The following is a 21647-nucleotide window of genomic DNA, read 5'->3' as shown; positions in this document are numbered from 1 at the left end:
TTCCTTCACACTCGGTACAGTGAACGCAGCACTGCGCTTCGCGGGGTTTCCTCTCGCGTTACTTCATCAATTAACCTGCCACACTGTGGTTGTCCTCCGTGGAAAGGGTTTTTAAACCACTCAACTCCTGCTTGGGCTTTTTTTTTTCTCTCGCAGCACTTTTCCCCCTGCTGTTATGAAGAAAAACGCCACGGCTGCAAGTTGATTTTCCAGCCGCGGCTTCCAGTTTGAAACAGCGCGTACAGGTGTGATAGCACGAGAGAGGATGGCTCTGCCGACGCCGGTGAATGTGAGCGCGGCGGGGGGGATGGTGGGCTGCGTGGAGCAGGGGAACCTCAGCGTGGACGTGACCGACTTTAACACCAGCTGCAACAACGGCTCAGTCGTCTCCAGACCGTCAGCCAGAGTCAAAGGTAAGAATTCATCACCCCCCCCCCCCCCCCCTTAATTGTGTCTCCACTAAATCATCCATGCAGGGGTTTATTACTTATTTAAATGCTTGCAAAGTGGTGTCAGACAGGGAAACCCCGTACAGAAGAGGTGTTGTCGCCTAATAGTTACAGTGTTTTTTTTTTTTTTTACACTATTTTTGAATATGTCTTAAATTATTTAAAATAGCTTTTTTTTTTTTTTCTATTTTTTTAAATATTTAAAATGTTTTCTCTTGGTATAGGGAAACATGTCGCCAGCTCTGACTTTAGCTTAATAATGTTGTTTACCACTAATTACAAGCTGCCAACCATGACTGATAACCTGCTTTAAAATGCAATTTGATTCACTGGATGCCTCCGAACCGACTCATTCTTCTACCTCACTGGTTTATTTAGCATAATAATGATAAGGAGTTTTTTTGATATCAAGTAACTCAGCAATCAATCACCAAGCTGCCCAATTTGCTGCTGCATCTCTTCCTGTCGATAATGCCACATTCAGTGTTTTTCTTTAGCACTGAATCTTTTTCTTTGCAGTTCCCAAAATTGCTGGTTTACAAGCTGAGGAGATTAAAACCCCACACACACACACACCAGAGGAGATAAGACCCATCTGAGCTTTTGCCTGCTATCAGGACAGCTGTGGAAAAAAAAGAAGGGCTGATAGGGTAATGAAGTCTGAGCGTGGGCGATAGACTTCTTATTTAATAGTTTTTTTTACCACTGCTGCAGAACATGGAGGAAATTAAGCTTCTGCTAAATAATTCACAGCAATCCCCCGAATCTGTGCTGCATGACTTTTTTAATGACCTCAAACAGGCATGTGCTAAAAAACATCATTAGTTTAAGCTCTTAACACCTGCAGAGCAATTACACACTGTGGGGCGTGTTCAGTGTTTGAATAAGAGAAACGTCCTGCAGACAGATCTCGTTCCCTCACTCGCATGCTGCTGAGGTGACACACAGAAAAGTGCCTTTAATTTTATTAACCTCAATCCTTAGAGGAGCCGTTCCCTTCTCTGCAGTGGAGCCTCATTACGCAGCTGTATTGTTGTTGTACTCTGTATCCAAGGGAAGGGGAAGAGGGGGGGGGGATTAAGTGGAAAAAAACAAAAACACCTTCCACTTGTGGATTCATTTTCAGATTCATTGAATTTCAGATTTTTGTTCATTCGCTCGAGCGTCTGATGCGATGGAAAAATATTTTCACATCTGGTTTGAATTGTTTATTTTATTGGAAAAAAGGTGCATAAAATTACATTTTTTTTTAAAGCAATAGACCTCAAATTATTTCATCAGACGGGCACTTGTTTTGTCCTCTGTAAGAAACAGCTGCAACTTTTGGTGGTTGGTTGTCTCGATAAATAATTTAGTTTATTGTTTTATTCTGAAGACAATATTTGTAGCACAGTGAACAGTTCCTCACAATAGTGTCTTGGCATCAAATGTTTGTTTTTTCTACTTAACAAATCGAGCTTTTTCATACACAAAAGATAGAAAAGAATTTCCCAGTGATCAACTAATACCAATACATGAGTTGTTTTCGTTCTCAGCTCCTCCATGGATGTAAACAGGAAGTCATATGTTACATTTTACAGGAAAAAAAGCAGCCTTCCTAAACCAAACAAGAACTACTGCAATGGGAAAAAGTGAGAATTTCCTCTCTATATTTTTATTTCCTATGTGTAAGAAGAAATCACTTACTTTGTATTATTGATATTTCAATGTATTGTTTGATCTTTATTTTTAAAAAATTATAAAAATGGCCAAGACAGATTCTAAAAGTTCCCATGGCTACATCTTCAAATGCTTCGTTTTTGTCCAAACCAACAGGCTGACATCCAATTTTTTTGCACCAGAAAGCCAGAAAATAGTCTGATTTTAGAAGCTGGAGCCGGTGGTTGTTTGTGTGGTTTTTAGTGAATGAAAAACAGAGTGGATCTTCGTCAAAGCAGGATGGTTTCTGAGAGAGGATTAAATAAAGGATGTCAGGTAAAATCAGGATTTTAAATACTGAAAACCATTCTTAAAATTGTTGTCCAAGTCTAAAAACAAAAAAAAGACATGATATATTATAACTCTTTCTGATTTAAGACTGTGGAGCAATTACTCTGCACTGTAGGCTGCTGTAGGGTACGCACATGATGTCATGGTGGGCGGAGTCACTTCACTTGGAGCCAGTGAGTGGCAGAAATCAATAAAAGGTGAGCAGTAAGCTGTTTAAGTCAGAGGAAACGCTCATTCAGTCAGTGATGAATATAATCTGAACCCGCTTCACTCTCCCTCCTCCCATTTTCACCCGTCTGTTTAATTCTGGGAAAAAGTTCCTTGTGATGTCACAGTGGGATTCTGGTAAAAATTAAAAACCTCCCCTCCCCTGATGTCTCCACATGTGGACTCCACCTCCCGCTGAGGACAAAACTTTTGTGCAGGTCCGCCATTTTTATTCTCGCTACAGAGGAGTGATGTCGACGGGGAAAACTGAGGGGGGGGGGGGGGGGGTCATTGCATTTAAAGAGACACACACACCAAAACGGAGCGTTCTGAGAGAGCTGGTTTATACAGGGTCACAAACCTCCTCTGGTGCTTGATTCATGTTATATTTTGATCAAAGCTCAGCACAGATGTTTCATTCAGACCACAGGGGACTGTTTGAAAAGGTGGAGAAGGGGGATAATATGTCCTCTTTAAAATCTGAGCAGATCAGTCAAACAGTAAAAGAAAGATGATGACTCAGCAGATGATGTTTTTTGGATCACTGACATGCAGAGAAACAGCCGTAGCCCTACACTCTGACTACAAAGTCGATTCAGTTTTACATCCATCAGCGATCGAACCCAGCTGTCTTCATGCTCTGCCCTGTTTAGGATCATGTTGTGGGCTTTCGACAAAGGTTCATAAAAGTCAGGAAAGCCAATTTCTGACCATATGTAAATGTCCACAGACGTAAATAGTTCAGATGTCTGAAGAGTTCAAATGTAAGCGGATACTTTTTCCGCCTGTTTTTTTGCCATCTCAGTGTTGTCTTTGAATCTTTCGCTGACATCAGAGGGGGCGTGGTCAGGAGGAAAAGTGACATCAGTGCATACCCTCTATACTGCATATAGTTCTGTTTACATCTGGTCACTACTGCACATAGTTATGATTACATCTGTTTACATCTGTTAGTCCGATCACCGTCCACTTATATCTACTCTTTTATATTTTGTCTTTTTAAGTTAAGTTTAAGCTTTAAGTTGTATTTAAATTGACACTTTATATTCAGGTTAAAATGTTTTGTTTACTTGCACTGTTGTTAATTTACTGCTCTGTGTGCCCTTGAATTGCCTCCCGGGGACAAATAAAGTGTTTAGAATTGAATTGAATTGATATACTCAGTTTGCCCCCTCCTATGTGAATTAGTCCCCCCCCCCCCCCTTCACTTGGTAGCGAGTCTTCAAAAATGGGACCCGTCGCTAGAGGCATAAACCAGTCAAATATTAACACACAGACACCATACACATCATTTTAAATTCAGTGTGACTAATATTTTCAAAGAATAAATCTATCTCTGAGGTTCTTTCAAAGCAAACATCCATAAAACCCATTTCAAATAAATGATATTCAGAACTTGCCTTTCATGCTCTGAAGTTTTGTTTAGCCTCTAATTAATCCAGTGGTAGTTGTTTTATTCATCTCATGGCTTCTAATGGCTCATCCCGCAAACAATTCATGGTGCCAATTTGCAAAAAAAAAATGTAATCCCAATATGCACGTTTAAATAACCACTAGATTTATATGCACAAAAAGACGCTCCTGTCCTCGGGGGAGCTTGTATTTACATGTTGATACCGGAGACACAGATTGTTTTCTTCCATCTGTTTTCTGCGTTTTCTTCCTGCTACGTTTTCTTCCTTTGAAGGAGGCAGCTGTGAAACTCCTACAACTCGGGGAAAAAACCAAACAACATCTGACATGCATCACATTATAGTAATCTTTCAGGACTCCAGAGAGCGGGCGAGTTCAGAGGGAGGGGGGGGGGGGGGGTGTGCTCTGCTTATGCAGAGCAACATCTGCAGCTGCACCTTGGCTCAGGCCAGGACTCTCGCCGTCCCCCCACCGCTGATTCAAAGTGACACTTTGCTGAGCTCACCCAGTCCCTTTTTTTTTGAGTGCGTGTGAGATAAGTTATCATGAAGTGAACCTCATAAGTAATGACATGAACAACCAACCAACCAGTCACCTTGCACTCTGGGTAAAAGAAAAGGAAAAAAAGGGGGGACACAGCTTGGGAGTTTCTAATATCTAACCAGTTTTGTTGAAGAAATTAGCATTTAGTTCCACACACTGCGATGCAGACTGTCACAACATGATCATGGTAATCAGATCAAATAATTGGAAACACTTGAAGCGACCTGGTGAGTCGGAGCAAGCACAGAATGTACAAAATCCTTTTGAGCATGCGTCTTCATAATAACCAGACGCTGCCTCATGTGCACAACAAACTTTAGATTTCCAGTGTTCACATAAAATCAAATCTATGTGAGGTTTTAGCTTTTATTATCACTTTTCTTATTTCATCAGTTAACTCATGAGGGTCCGTTAAGGTGTATTGCGACGCAGTAGACTGTGACGGCTATAGAAATGGAATGAAGGCAGGCCATGCTTGAGCGGGGGGGGGGGTTGTTATCAGTTTGACTCAATGCATACGTTGAGGGACTCATTTCACTCCCGCTTAATCCTCCACTCCTGTATAATACAAGCAGGAACAGCCCACGTCTGAAAGGGCTTTGAACCCCCTGTGCAGCCATACGCAGCGAGGAAATTAAACCATCCCAAAAATGTACGAGCTGTAATCTTGTCTCGTAAAAGTTTGCAAAGTGTTAAAGCCACCGCACAAGTCCTGGGAAAACTAATTGCAATGCTTTGTTCCCCCCCCCCCCCACCCACCCCTTTGGCTACATCGCGACCTCTGCGTTAGCTTGCTTACATGGTGATTTATTGGAAGTCGCAAGCGCCTCTGCTGAATGTTAAATTTGAAGACATCTGCTCTTTTAATAGATTGCTAGTGCTCGGTACAGTGAGACTATACCCACTGGTTTAATCAATTACAACCAGTGGGGGTCAGAACAGTTAATGACAGGTATTTAATGAGTGTCTCACCTTGCATTGTCTCGATGTAAAGCGAGGTGTGTTTTTTTTTTTTTTCAGATTTAATGAGCAAGCTGACTGCACTCATAAAAAAAGATTTCAAAGGAAGAAGAAAAAGGAAAGTACAAAGGAGAGTGGACAAAAACAAACAAATCATTTATTTTGAATTATTTGTTGGAGTGGAAATTGCTCTGATTGGCTTTCCTTTAGAGATCGGCTATTCTTTATTCCATGCAAAGAGTCTTAGTCAGCAGATTTTTAATTGGTTCAGCAAGTGCAAGAAATGCTTATTTGTGTGTAAGAACAGTTAAGGTGGCAAATCGCCCGGAGCAACGTGTCACCAATTCAGCACAGCGACGTGGTCGTTAACCTGCAGGGTGGACCGACGGTTAGAAGAGCTGCTAACGTCAGCTACAGTCGGCAAACCAAATTACGTCCTTTTTCCTGCCGACAATTCTAAATACATCGTGCTCAATTTTGACAGTTTTCTTACCTCTGGATGTAAAATTTCTGTTTAACCGACTAGGAAATGAGTTGCCTTGGAACGTCCCTATTCCTTTACGTTCTCTTTCCCTAACCTGAAGTTGCGAAACCCTTAGCCATGACTCTGTATGTCTTTAACATCATTACACTATCAATTTGGTAGTTGCCATGCACAGCCATATTGAAAAAGACTTTAAAAAAAATGTTTTGCATCTCTAAACGTCCTTCCATAGTAATTGGTGTGCACTCGTCTGATGAGAATATAATTTACAGTTCTGCATGCGCCCTTGTCACTTGACCGGGCGATTGGCAGGAATCGGGCCCTCCTTTCATTGTGTTTGCAGTGACAGCAGAATGGACAGGGATTTACTGAATTTGTCAGCCCGTAGGAGAGAAAGCTGCAGTGCACTAACTCTGTTTGTCTGCCAAATGCTTTCCTTGAAATAGAAGTGAGCTCACACCTGCTGTACATGAGCTGTCTGCAATCAAGCTGATTGCCCCATGCCGCCTACTATCTTCTCAAGTGTCCCGAGTCCTTGGGATGAATTTTGATAAATGGCTTTAATATTTGCTCAAACATGTAAACGAGTAGAGATGTTGTCTAGGTTTGTCCGTCTTGCTTTATACAAACTCGGCTAATATTAGCAGCATGCTAGCTAGCAGGCTCCTGGGCATGCTTTGTCACTAAAGCATCAGAAACCGTTGTTATGGTGATTCTTAATTTAGGGTACAATACACTCCGCTGTTGTTCCCTTACGTCATGTTACCTAATGACATCGTCTTGATTGGTTATCTCACTGTTACCCAATCCTGCATTCTAGAGCACTGGTTCCCAAAGTGGGGGGGTTGTGGTCCCCTGGGGGGGGGGGGGTCGCAAGACCTCATTAGGGTGGTCGCGAGATTCCTTCCAAAAACATATGAAAACATTACATTGGGGGGGTCATGGGCTGAAATGTTTAGGAACCCCTGTTCTAGAGGGTAGCAGTGGTATCAGTATATGAACAACACTATTAATGAAGCAGGGGAAGGAAGAATAAATGGCATCACCAGATAACGACCATGTCAGACCCTCATGGGTATCGAATATGTGCTGAGCTGGCTGGTGTAGTACAATCAAGGTCTCTCCAACTGAATTCCCAAAGTATCATGAGATCAATAGTGGTCTCTCATGGGGTGGCATGCTGCTGACTGTTACAGTAACTCGCCTCATTACGTTGATAAAATGCAACACAGAGAGCAGCTCCTGCACACTGAGCACTGAACTAAATTGCTGTCAGAGAATTAATTTGCCATCACTTGTTGAGATCTGTTAATGCAGTGCGGTCATGTGTGGAGTACAGCGCTGACAAGAGGGCCACTAGGTTAAATCCACACAATGACTCGGACTCACTCCCTTTTTGTGCAAATTCAAACAATCAAGATGAAGTGGAAACCAAACTGGGTTTCTTTTGACAAAGCCAACAGGTCCAGTGTTCTCCTTTTCAGACCAGTCGAGAAGGGATCCACATATCTTTGAATTCACTCCTGGCTTTCACTTATTCTTTTTCTTCCTCCTTGTGATTGCTCCGAGCATGACGGAGATCTCTGCCCTGATCTCTTATCTTTTGATTGAACCTGTTATAGGGAAGAAGAAATTAAGTTGGGGGTTTAGCGGTACATTTTGAAAAGCGGCAGCATCAGATTTGCTTTTTCAACCAGTAATAAAAAGAATAATAGGGAATTAAAGCCGGAGCTCTTAAAGTGCTCTGAGAAGTGAAATGGTTATTTATCGGCTTTGTTGACACGCGCATCCACTCTGAGAAAAACATTCATCGGCAGTAGTTTATTCACAATTTGAAGTGTTTACTAGTTTGGAATGGAGTGGCTCCGAAATACAGCCATTAATGGTGATGAGGAGCAAATGTTTATGTGTAAATAACCTGTTGGATCTTGTGCTCTCAAAGCCGCTTACATAAAAATGAATCTACTGGGTGATGAAATCTGAGAGCTATGAAGCTGACAGAAACCATAGAAGGTGAACGACTGCAAAGGGCACCGACAAGTGTTTTATTTTAAAGATTTGAGCTGTAAACACCAACAGACAGTAACGCTGATTTTTGGCTGTTTTGAGTTTCATCAAGACCAAGATCATTGTTTCACATCACCTTGAGATATTTTCCGGCAATTCCTAAAAGTTCAAATTGTTAAACCTCATAGCATAATCGCCATAAAGTCATATTTTAAGGTTTTCAGAAAAGAAGGAAAAAACACATTCCAAGTCATGTGACTCGCGTCCACACCTCTGCAGTTGATCATTCCTGCGATCGATTGAAAGTACATTTCCATTTTTTAGAAAGTTGTGGTTTCCCTTATCGTGTAAACGGGTCCACAAATTGGCTATACTATTTTTTTGGAAAAGTCGGACATCAGTTCTAATCCAAACTTTATTTGAAAAGGGAGAATTAGCCGCTCGCTCCCACAAGATCAGGACGTCCTTTATGGCTGATGTTTATTGCTTCATTGGAATAGGACTCTATGCTCACTTATAATTAGCAACAACATCCCATTTGGACCGGGCTAACTGTAATTTATATCAAATTGGAGCATTGCATCATCTCCCCGGTGCTCGGAGTGAAGAACAGCCTTACAGCCAGGTTTTTATTAAAATGATTTCTCAGTCACCTCTCAGATTGTGACTGCTCGGTGATTATAAAGATTTAATCACTTTACCCAGATTACATCCTGCTCCGTTCAACTTACTCCACTGCCGCCTATAATTGGCCGAGCTTTCAAATTACTTCCTGTTCCTGTAAAGTACTGCTTACGCTCTTAAAAAAAAAAAAAGAAAGAAAAGAAGAGTGAGTGTAAATGATCATTGCGACTAAACACTAGCATCCCGGTCCACAAAGAGCAAACAGAGGTTAAATAAACAGACGTGACCTTAACAGAAGCTGCAGACTTTGTCTATCAGCTCAGGGTCATGGTCTAAAATGTTCCACGTCAACGACTCGCTGCTCCATGCGAGCATCTCCGAGATGAACGCCGCTCTCTTACCTGTGATGTATTTATAGATGCTTTTGCTTTTTTCTTTTTTTTGAACTCAGCTGTCATGCTTGAGGGAGTCGAAGGAGCCAAAGTGAATTGTCCTGCAGTCGCTCAGGGGGGCATACATACCTCTTGCTGCTAAATGAATAGATAATTCCATTTTCACTCGGCCGCGTCGCACAAAAAATCTTACACAATAGGAGCTGCCGGTCTGAGCCGCCTGCTTTGTGTTTATGAATGAAGTCTCATGAGTTAGTGTTGATTGTGCACATGTCACATTATGCTGTTGTGTTAATCAAACTATTATCCAACTTGTCATGTGTGCTACAGTTTTACCTTTTATTTTTTTTGGATGCATGTGACTGACTTTAATTTCAATATTCAGAAATTGACCCGTAAGCCATCTGAGGAATAATTCCTATTTGTACTTTCGGGCCAGTGGGTCTTTCAGGAAGAAGGGGTGTCCATGGTCCAGTTCAACAACTCATCTGTCTTTATGTTAGATGTATAGTGCGTCAGTGGATTGTCTGATAAATGCAATCTCATAGTGGCTGCTGCCTCTAAGATTTGTCCGACAATCCCCTGACTGCTGTTTTTTTGTTTCATTAAAGGGGACATATTATGACAAATCAATTTCTGCAGTGTTTTTGAACATGTATCTGGATAACCTGAGAGTCTACTGGCCCACAAAATGTGAAATAAATTCATCCAGTCCTTTGTTTGTGGTCTGCATAAGTCTTACAACATGGACAAAAATTCTCTGTTTCAAATGTGCTCTCCTTGTGATGTCACAGTGGGATTCTGGTAAAAAAAAAACAAAAAAACTACCCTTCCCTGATATTTCCACCCCCAGCCTAGAACAAAAGCATGTCCGCCATTTTCATTCTCGCAACAGAGGAGGGATGTCTACGGGGAAAACTCGGGGGGGGGGGGGGGGGCTCATTGCATTTAAAGAGACACACACACCAAAACAGAGTGTTCTGAGAGAGCTGGTTTATACAGGGTCACAAACCTCCTCTGGTGCTTGATTCATGTTATATTTTGATCAAAGCACAGCACAGATGTTTCATTTAGACCACATGGGACTGTTTGGAAAGGTGGAGAAGGGGGATGATAGGTCCTCTTTAAATGTAAAATAGTTCTGGATAAGCGAGTTATCGCTGCAACATGAGAATATTTCCAGTGAAATGGGCTTCTCTAAAGTGTGTGAAACAGAGATGTAACATCTTCATTTATTTTGACAACAACATCTGTCAGGAGTTTGGTAGTCTGCCACTGTCTGTTCTGTCAATTTAAGGCCAAATGTTTTTCTTTGGTAACCGTTGGTAACCGGCACTTTAGCTGTGAAAAGCGCTTTACGGATAGAATTCATTATTGTGTACAAATTGATTGTTAGTGGACATTTTGTAAATGTGCCAGCTTGCTAATTCAAGATGCACTTACTCACTGATTACAAACAAGAGACAATGAAATCACAACTTTTGCAACAAAATGAGCTTTTCCCAGCGTCTGCATGAATCCTGCAGATCAACTCAAAGAAGAAAAACATTGATGCAAATCAACTCCCGCTTTAAAGTTGATCCAGCGCTTCCATGTCCAAACATCATGGACCTGGGAACAGGGGGAGCCTGGGGGGCCCCTTGAAATCTGATTGGCCACCCCAGGTGCCAAGTCCTAGATTATGATTGGCAATGTCTGAGGCGGGATTTATATTTTCAAAATAGCCTATATTTTGGCTGCAGTTTAAATTGTGAGTTTGGGCAGCCTTCTTCTTTTTGAGTCCTCAATGAAATGAGCTGAGAAGATTTAAATGTTGCCTCGCTCCAGTGTTATTTTTGTAGTTAGAATATACACCGAAATTGTCAGAAAAACACGTTTCCTAAACCCCAAACTTCAACACTTGGCACCAAAAGTGACAGCGCTGTTGGTGTCCTGATTTGGACTCGTCATGATGGGGTGTGCGTGTGCGTGTGCCTTCAAGGTGATCCAGGCCCACGCTGCAGACTTTGTCCCATGTCGCTGTCTTTAATCTGAGGACTCAGTCGGCGCAGCACATGGCCTGCCCCGACCTTGTCCCCTTACATGTACTCTCATCCTCGAACAGATTCACTGTGACAGGCCGGTGTGAGTGAAGAGAGCATCCCCAAAAAGCCCCTAGCTGGACTGTCCTGGTCTCCCTGATGCTCAGCTCTATGTCTCTGCTGAGAGAAGTAAAAGCACATAACACTGTTTCATTCTTAGTTTGCACAGAAGATATTTTTATTCCTTTTGATATTTTCAGACTGGTTGAAATGAGTTGTTTTCTGCTCTCAGCATTATTGTTAAATTGCTTTGAAATTGAATGAATGTCCTTGATGTCGTTTGTCTCATTGTTATTGTTTTGTATCTGGTATACATGAGGATGATGCTGTTAATGGTGATACTAATAACTATTTATTTTCAACCTTGCGTTTCCAGTTTGAGTTATATTCCCCCCCCCTCTCCTCCTCCCCTCCCCACTCAGCACTGATGATGTTGTTTGTCTTCGTCTTCTCCTGTCAATATTATCATTTCAATTATCGCTTGGCACACAGGGTGAGAAGACAAATATTGACACTCGCTCAACTGAAGATGTTGATTATGCCAAGTTATTCTGCCTCATAATAGGCTTTGGTGTTGTTTATGTGCCTCCAGTCTTATTTCCCCAATGAACAACATCGTGATACACTTTGTTTATTTCATGTATCCATGTTGTTTCGGTTTATTCTCACTTTTTTTTCTCTCCCTCAATGTCATCTTGTTTTATTACTTCATGAGTAATTTAATATAAGGTTTGAATGAATGATGGAAAAAAGGAAAAAAAAACTCGAAGCAGACAGATGAAACGTTTTTAGTTGTCTTCATCTGGAAGGTGGAAGTCTTTCTGTCATTTGGTGTTTTTTCAGACCAAAACAGTTCTGGGGACTTTCTGAAGAGGAAAAATTCCTCTAGAGAGTTTCCTGAGAACGACTCACCATGGGGATTTTTTTTTGCCTTTCTGCACTGCCATGGTGTTGGCAAAAGAAACCCAAAAAAAACCTTCAAGTGACATAAGCCGGCCCCAGAGTGATTTATTTTTTAGCAGCTTCAGTCCATTCCCCCCCACTTTTAGTCTTTTTTTTTTTTTTTACCTAATGTTTACAGTGGGATTTAAAAAAGTCAGGTGGTGGTATTGGATTGGCTCCTGTGTTCGACCAATCAACATGCACTGACCAATCACTGTGCAATTACGTCGCTTAAAGTCCCTCTTGTGATGGGAGAGTACCAACTCTGAAGCAGGAGCTGTAAAGGTTCCTCTAAACGCGGTTCTAGAAACTAAAATAGTTCCCAGAACTGTGAAATAATCCTGCGGTGCGAAAACACCTAATGATGCAGTTTTCTGTCAGTATCAAAATTTGAATAACTAATCTCCCTTTCTCTCTTTCTCTGCCAGAGATGGACTCCTTTCGCATCCTCCTCTACTCGCTCATCTTCCTGCTGAGCGCCTTCGGCAACCTGCTCATCATCGTGGTCCTGATGCTGAACAAGCGCATGCGCACGGTCACCAACTCCTTCCTGCTGTCGCTGGCCGTCAGCGACCTCATGATGGCCGTCTTCTGCATGCCGTTCACCCTCATCCCCAACATCCTGGAGGACTTCATCTTCGGAGGTGCCATGTGCAAGACCGTCACCTACTTGATGGGTGAGGAGGAACTGTTTTTTTTGGTTTTTTTTTGAGCGGCAACATTTGAGTCGTCAAGCGGCTTGTTAGATTTGAAGTAAGGTGGTGTGGAGACTTTTTTTTGCTTTAAAAGTGAGCAGAAATTGATGAAGCCCTTAATCTCCCCAGCTGGCACAGTAATCACTAAGCACTTTGCACTGATCAATAAAACACTTTGCTTGTCCAGAGCAGTGAAGATCACATTTATTGCCCCATTATTAAGTAACTTCTTAGCAGTCTCAAGACATGTTGATATGAAATATCATCTTTGCTTTGATTTCTTTCCCATTTGAGGAAAACCTCAAATGGTAGCATCACTTCAGAATCTAATTCAGGTACTTCTGGTGCTCGGCGTTACGTTCAAACATCCTCACCATGGTAGTAAGAGTACGCATCTGTCAAAGTTTTTTGAGTCGAACCGCTACATCGCGCCCACCTGTCAATCACGTCAGCTACGCGCCTCACAATGGATTGTTGTAAAAATCAAAACAGAGCTGTTCCCCCTGTACAGTGTGTGCCCATGAAGACAATAACTTATCAGATATATTTAGTTTTTTGTACCAGGCTGTAAACACAATGGGCTTTTTTGCCTGTTGTGTGTATGTGACTTCCTGTGTTCCTTGAGCCAGCCTCAAGTGGACACTTAAAGAACTGCAGGATTTTGCACTTCTGCATTGGTTTCATTTTTCAAGACCGGAGGTTGCCGCTTGGTATTGTTGTCAAATTTAAATAAAAAAAAACCGATCAACCCACGCTGCCAATTTTTGGTTTTCAAGGACACCTCAGACTTTAAAATATTACCTTAACTGTCATGGCCCCGTACCGGATCACATTATGTTACTGTGCTTTACCTCATCCCATCGTACTGTATCGTAAAGAGAGAGAAAAAACACTTACAATAACAGCCAAAAGTAAGGAGACAAATGTGGAAAAGGAAATGAATAATAAATGTGACATGTGAGTCAAATACCTCGAATCGTGCCTGTGATGGGTTCTTTGTTCTCCATTTTTATTCAAATGAAAAGCCAAAGAGAGTCTCATGAAAAGACCCTAATTCACATTAATTATGCTAAACAGAGCTGACAGGCAGAAGAAAGCGGTTTGAATTGATTTTATATTTCATTCATCGACTTGTTTGAAACCTGGCCTCTCCTTTAGTTCATCAGGAGACCTGTTGGGTCATCAAGTCTTGCCTGAAAATTGCTCTCCGTCAGAATAAAAAACCTGTCTTTTTCAAACTGCTCTTCTCTGGGCTTGATTTTCGTTTTGCCTGTCAGAAGGTAGCCATCACGCTGAAAGTGCTCGAACAGTCACTCATCTCTAGGAGTGTGACTTAGCGATGAGCTGGCTCCCATCAGGCCAGACTCGAGGTGCCACGTGAGGCCTGAGTCAGACCCGAGCACAAGAGACGGGGGGAGAGAACCCCGAGATCCTGCCGCAAATGCTTTCTGTCTCCTCGCCTGCCATTGAGCTTTGAATGGTCAAGAAGAGCGATTGAATGGGCAGGTACACAATCCTATCCCATTATTGTCTTGGAAATGCTACGCACCATCTGTGAGAACAGGCAGGACTGAATCTCCTTTTCAATTACTGAGCTTTCTGAGCTGTGATAAGGAGCAGGAGGGCAGCAGGGCCAGCTGCTTCCGACTGGAAATCACAAGAAAAACCTTGATTGTTCTCTTATATTTGTGTGAGCCATTTTAACTCAAGGAGAAGATGAATCATCTCTGAATACCGGCCTTTTCATAACTTGGATAAGACGACCAAGATGTCCTTCAATGAAGATACATACTGCCATAACATTTTATTTTCTCTGCACAATATGAACATATAAATACACTGGAATTTCACCTTTTCCTCAACAAAGTATTTAATGTTGTAACAATGCATATCTTGTTTTTTCATTGTGGTCTTTATGTTTAAATTCCAGGAAAAAGATGGCGGAAATGCATTATTTCCTGTTGCCCTACATGAATCAATGAATTGTAGCGAACTGTCACTACATTGACTTGGGCTCTGTACAAACTTTGTTGCTTTACACCTGAGGCTCACCTAATAGTCTCTTTGTCACATCCATTTCTCTCCTTCATTGGAAGAAATTAACTGAATTTACCTCAAGGGAAATCCTAGTGCCAGACTGCTCAAAAATTAGTTTTTAAAGGGTTAAATGCAAAAAAAACCCCAATGCAAACAATCCACTCGCATCATGACTAAGTAGCTGTAGTGACTTTTGCAAAGCTTTGTCCATCACCAAATATTTCTCCGTTAAAATGTGAGCCAGTTTCACTAAAATTTAAGGCTAAAGCCCCTTTTTCATCTGCATGAACTTTCCCCCAGAACAACGGACCTTTTGAGGAACTGTGTTGTCTTTGACCGCAGGAAACAGGTTTTAAATGTAGTTCTGGGTTAAAGATCTACCCCTCAAAAAGACCCTGCTCGGGGTCGGGGGGTAGTACTTACTAAAGTCGTGTTCTCTAGATGTTAGAGAGTTTTTTCTTAAATCTCCATTAGGAGGTAGCAGTTGTTGTGTTGTGTTGTGTAAATCCAAGGCCAGGTCTCTGTACCAATCCCCTTAACTCCTGGACTGGATCTGCAGCGTTTCTTATTCACATCTGTTTCCTGGGTTTGTGTGTTTTAGAATTTAAAGCCTTTTTCTCCTGGTTTGAATTGTGATGACGCTGATTTGCATGACTCTTCAATGCCAGCTTAAATATGCCGAGACTGTAGCGCCACTAATAAGTGAGTAAGCCTGGAGTGGCCCATGAGAGGAATCAGACCTAGTGCTGCCTTCAGAGGTAACACAAGACCATTGTCCTTCTTTATGGGAAAATGTAAGAATGTAATTGTTTGCAGGGCAAAATGTAGTATAACTATATCGTCTGCATATGAAAATCCATATCAAGAAACCCTCCCCCGAGGGTCTGATTTACACTCTTCCTATTAGCAAGACCCTCCATCAACCGAAACCAATCAATACACAGGATCATTATAACTATCTACACTCATTGATTCTGTCAAACCCTCTCTGCAAACTCATCTATTAGCCCCCACCCATTTGCCATGTAGTACACAGTCCATCCTCATATTCATACACTGCAGCTCATAATCAAGAATCATCGCCCCCCCTGCACTGTTCCAGTAGCAGTGTTGAGATCAATGTTGTAATATTCTCACATTCATGTATCCATGTTTGTGTTCTTGTTGCCTGTCATATGTTACAATTACAAACCAACTACCAGCCAAGTCTTGTCAGCCCTACACATCACCCCGAGTTGTAGTTTAAATAATGTATAAGAATTTTAGTTTTCCAGAAAACTTGTACAAAACTAGCTGCAAGGGAATCTGGCACCTTTGAAACTTTTACTCCATTTAAACTGCTGTTATCCCCTCAGGTTCCTGCAGGGCAACATCCAACTGAACACTTGAAGAATTAGATGTGAGCTAGAACGAACAGCTACAGATTCAGCTATGGAATGTAAAATCTGCTCTCCAAGGATGGATTGAACTGAGAAAACACTTCGACTCCACACTTCAGGTTTTTTTTTCCTCTAAAGCCAGTTATCAAGCAGTGTTCGCCTGGCTCGCCAGTAATGAACAAGAAAAGGGATTAGAGCTTCTTTTCTATCCCTAGAAGAGAGAATAAAGCACAACGGGGGGAGATGTGAGCATTTAGTTGGTTAGTTGACTGGTAATTAGCTTGGCAGCACCTTGGCCAGAGTCGCAGCAGAATCTCCTCGGCTCATACATTAGCCGCTCAATCTTGGAAAATGTCAGGTCAGGGAGTGGGAGCCTTGATCTGCTCTGCTGTCTGCAATCACAGCTGGAATGAATAGGAAGCAATAACTGAGACACAGTGGTAAATGGTAAATGGACTTGAGCCTGTATAGTGCTTTTCTAGCCTTTTGACTACTTAAAGCGCTATTACACCGCGGGTCATACCTACACAATGATGTCAGAGGCTGAAAATCATAGAAATGTAGGAAAACAAACCTGAAAAAAATCGGAGCTTGATCAGCAATCAAAATAGTATTTCTACCTGAGCAAAAATGTGAAAATCAATTAGCTACTGCAAAGTCAAAGCAGCTAATGTAGCATAAATTCCTAGCTTACATTAGCTGTACGTTAGTTTAACAACTCAATTTAAACCTTTCCTGCCAAAAAATAAAAAAACATAACCAACAGTAAAGCTTGGACGTTGTATGCTAAGGTAAGCTGCTAACAGTAGCTATCACATGCTTTTTGTAACTTATAAGATGGTCAAATGTCCCTCCTCTTCACTGTTGAGTTGCTAATAAACAAAGAAGAAGCATAATTGTAATATTAAGTTTGATCCCCACCCAACAAACAAAAGTTGAATCGTACAATAAGAGAGAGATTTTCCAAAAGCAATTCACAACACCTGTCAGTCAGTCAGTCTTTGCTTTTTTTAAATCTTCTATTTATTTTTCTATCTAATCAAACACTCAGCTGCAACAACCAGGCCTTCTGTGCAGTATTAGCAACCAGAGTAGCTGCATAAAGTATGATAAAAAATGTTTTCAATGGGATCAGCTCTGCAAAAAGCACTTATACATAACGTACAAGCTAACTACTGCTAACACTAGCTAATATATAGTTGCTGTGCATATTTTTAAAGTTCATTTTACTTCACCAAGATTTCCTGCTCTGTTCCATAAAACCTCCAAACAAATTGGTCCCAGTGTCAGTGTCGGCTTTCCCAGTAATGAGACGGATGGTCAAGTGGACCTGGACTGAAATGTTGAATGAGGTGATAAATGAGGGCCTTTCACTCTCAAACATGAATCTGATATCTCTGACAAGAAGCACATTAGTCCTGTTTGAATCTCTTCAAGCTGTTTCGACAACTCTGTCATCGATTTTAAATCACTGGAGTAGAAGTGCAATACATCAAAGGGAAGTGCAATTTGTTTCAGTACGTCTATGTTATCAGTCTTTGTAAGTGCTCATTTTGAGTCACTTTAGGCAGATACAGCCGTAAAACTCTGGGATTTCGCGATAATGAATGTTGTCCACATTGTGTACCCGATCTTGTGCTCATGCATGAACTATACTGTGCCGACGCACACCTCTTCCAAGGTTGCCAGGGCCAAGGATGTGTACCGTGGTTGATCGCAAGTCAACAAACTGGACTTTAGGGGTGAAGCGAGCGCCTTAAGAAACACCCAACTTATGCTCCCTGAATGATGAAGCCCGGGGATTGAACACTGCTTATAATGTTTGTGAAAATAAATATTGTCACAGGAAGCAGAGCATAGATGCTAGAACAAACAACTGGACTCACTTGGGTCTTCTTTACCCCACACCACATGGACCCTTGTGGTAGTGACCAATGTCTGATAGAGCCACATGGTTTCAAATGAGTGAGTCTCATCCTGTGTTTTCCATTCCAAAATTTGCACATAAATATATCATATAGCTGAAACAGCTTATTCTAACAAGTGGTGGTTGTGAACTAAAGTTGGCTAAAGTTTGAGTCATGAATCTCCTGGGCTGGAGAAATTGGTACCATGGTACCAAATAAAGAGCCGTTAGAGAGCAGACTCTTATCGCTGAGCAAAATGATCTGGTTCACTTAAAAATAGCTGGAATTCCCATCACTAATGAAAAGCTCGGGGGAAACAGTTTGTCTGGCTCTGCCGCCTTAAACACACCTTGTTCACTCTGTTGAGCGTGATTTCGCAGGATGTAGAGGTTCACACTTGCGCGACTCTGTGATTGTCTAAACAAAAGGTGTTTTTCTCTGTCACCTAGGAAATTGCTGTTAATGTTCTTTGTGAAATCAAAAGTGAGCATTGATGTTTTATTTTAGCTCAAACCGTCATGTCTTCAGAAAGGAGGCAAACTTCCTTCCATTTTCTTTACTTTGGAAACCAGACCCCCATCTGAGGACATATTTGCTGTTGATCTATATTAGCACATTTTGGTTGAACATATGTCTATGCTTTGTGACATACACATCAGTTGAAGAATGTATCGACAGTCAGACAATAGTTACTTGAAAATCTGCAGGAAGTCTAGCCGGTGCTGTTCTACAAGGGTGCAAAAGGTTGCATTGCACCCTCATTTTAAATTTGTACATCACAAAATATATTTTTTAAATCAACCGTTAGACATTTCAGTTGGACGTCGGTCTGTTGTAAGTCAATATAATGTTCTTAAACAACATCTTGTGTTGCTTTTTTTTGTATCGGATACAGAAGACTCCAAACAAGGCTAGCTGTTTACCCGTGTTTAGGCAGTGTGCTAAGCTAAGCTAACCTTAACAAGGATACAGCCTCATAATGAACAGAGAGATGTAATGTAACTCTCTGCTCTATGAAAGAAAGCAACTGAGGAAATGTCCAGCATTTATTGCAGAATGTAATCATATCCAAAATGTTTCCCTGAATTATTAATGGTGTCTGAAATGTACAGGTTGTTTATGGCTGCCTTTAAAACACCCTTGATATTTTTATCCTGCTTTTTGTTTGCTTTGCGAAGCACTTTTCAAAAGTTCTTCTAGTCATTGCTTTTGTCCTTTTTGAATAATTTCATCTCCTTGAAGGGTAAGACAATAAGACCAAACCTGCTACCTTCCTGCATGCTGTGTTTCTCATTTACTCGATCAGAGCTGTGGTTGGGCATGAACACCCCCAAGCATCAACAATTCCCCCTTCTCTGATTTGCTTTTTTCAGTCATTCTCTGTGTCTGTGTCCTAGAACTTGAAAGAGATGTGTGGGTGTGAAAAACGTATTGTGCCAGACTCTTTTGCAGAGTCCAGTACAATGTTAAAAATCACATGCGTGGTCTGTACCACCCACACACCCAACTCCTTCTGCTTCACCGGAGCTTTGGGTGGATATTCTCGGTGAGTGGTAGCGTACCAAGGTCAACAGGCAATCAGGATTGTTCCATTGAACAAGCTTGGTGGCCGCTCCTCTCTGTGCTTTGCAGGAAGGTTTTTCACCTTGAGCCTGAGATGTTAATGTCAGCTGGAGCGTGCTAATGAGTTAAACTTTCCTTTCTGCCTGCACAGGAATAACTCTTAATGCAGCAAAGTCATGCCAAAGTTAACACTGCAAGTAGTATTTAAATAGAGTTCTTCTAACGATGAATGTGCTTCATGACAAATGCTAATTAACATGACTATTTTTAACATAAATTTGGCCAAAGGTAAACATATGTTAGACTGTAGTGTTGCTATGGGATGAGTCAAATTCAGTTGGTATCCCTTGTACAAACTCAATCTTGCCATCTGATAATGAGCCCCCGAAAGGCTTCTCATGCGATACAGACTTCTATTCTCTGTCTTTGGGTCTTGAGACAGGCAGGGTTGGGACAGGCTCTGCAGCACTGGTGCGTACCAGGCAAAGTCTGAACAAATAAGCATCTTGTTTTCTATGTTATTTTTTACAATTGGATTCATGGTATTCTGATTATCGATGGTGAATTTGAAATAATTGGATTGGAGTGGAATATCTGTTTATTCATATCTGATTGAAATAAGCCATTTAGCTGCAAGATTTGGGGGCAAATTTGGTTAAAAAAAGAGAAACGTCAAGCTTGAAAAATGGCTGGCCGTGTTCTGGTGAATGTAGATGTACATCACACATGCATTATATATGTTTCACATTTCTCACCCTAAGGGGGTGTGCCTCACTGTTTGACAGCCCCTGTGCTAAGCTGATAAGCTGAGTTTGAGAAACGGTGATAATGAACAAAGAGCTGGTACCTCTCAATCGACTAAATGTGTAGTTGAATGTAGTGTCCTGTCAGGTTTTATGTCAGTATTGCAGTAATCATAGGAGTAACCATATTCTGAAGGAGCTGAAATGATTTTAATAATGCCCAACAGAGTCTCTCCAGCTGCTCTTTGAGGAAAAAAGGAATTAAGATATCTTTGCTGGAATGATCTCTTTGTTCTGGAGTATCCCTTTAAGTCACCTCCTTTGTTCTGTAAGCGCAGGAATAAGATAAAGCCGTTCCCTCGCTCCTATCACACTCCCTATCAAATCCCACAAAGAAGTACTACACGGTTCCTTTTTTTCTTCTAAATGTGTACTCTGCCCTTGACAATATCCACTAAAATCCTGAGCTACATAACAAAGCTTTTTTTTTTTCAAAATACAAAGGAACAGAGATTTTTATCATCGGTTTCCAGAGAGGACAAATTGTTCTTGACAAAGCCATGGAGCGGTCCAGCGATTAGTATGGTTCCTGTAGATTGAGTTGCATGGTTATAAAGTGAATGCATAATGACTTCCACCCATGAATGATAACGAAAGCTATAGTTTAGACAGGATATGTTCTTTCCTTTTGGAGAGGAACAATGGAAGGGAATTCCTATGTGGTGGATTGAGGTGGTTCCTTCATGTAGCGTTGCAGGTTCAGCGTGATGGATGAATTCCTATGGGGCTTCTTTCTAGCTGCTCGTACCCCACAAATGTGGTTTATTGATGCTATTCGCCTCACCCTGCTAACTCTTAGATCTCATGCTATGCTATGCAGTGACTGAGCTTGCCCACCTCTCCTTTGAATTTGCATATTCATACATGCAAATGCAGCTTGGCGTTGGATTTTCTATGAAGGCATTTAACCTGCATCAAGCCCTACAGAGACAATGACCTTGGATAGGCACAAAGGTTCTTTAATGTAAGATATGTCTTCATAGACGATGGAGCAGCTATTTTTATGAATCAAATTCATGTCTACTGAGAGTTGGTGATTATTATTGAAAAAAAAAAGGGCCCCAGGACTACAACTTGAGATATCTCATGCTTATAGAATTACAAGCCGTCTCTGCAGAGCGCTCAGTCATTCTGTTTTTGCACTGACAATTGGCATTTTCATCGGTATGAAT

General features: G+C 41.4%; 1 protein-coding gene across 2 annotated transcripts in view; it reads left to right on the top strand.

Annotated features, from left to right (window-relative positions):
• The window catches only part of LOC109984135 (cholecystokinin receptor-like), a 35513-nt gene continuing 13866 nt past the window's right edge, over nt 1–21647 (top strand). For both annotated transcript variants that reach the window (XR_010665543.1, XM_065952045.1), the window contains exons 1-2: nt 1–413; nt 12520–12768. Coding sequence is in view for 1 of the 2 variants with exons in the window: in XM_065952045.1 (XP_065808117.1) it covers nt 266–413; nt 12520–12768 (397 nt within the window). In the remaining variant the exon portion in view is untranslated. The remainder of the gene's footprint in view (nt 414–12519; nt 12769–21647) is intronic.

Source organism: Labrus bergylta, chromosome 24 (genome assembly GCF_963930695.1).
Source record: "Labrus bergylta chromosome 24, fLabBer1.1, whole genome shotgun sequence".
NCBI lineage: Eukaryota > Metazoa > Chordata > Actinopteri > Labriformes > Labridae > Labrus > Labrus bergylta.
The sequence above is the reverse complement of the archived record's forward strand: the minus strand, read 5'-3'. Positions and strand labels throughout refer to the sequence as shown.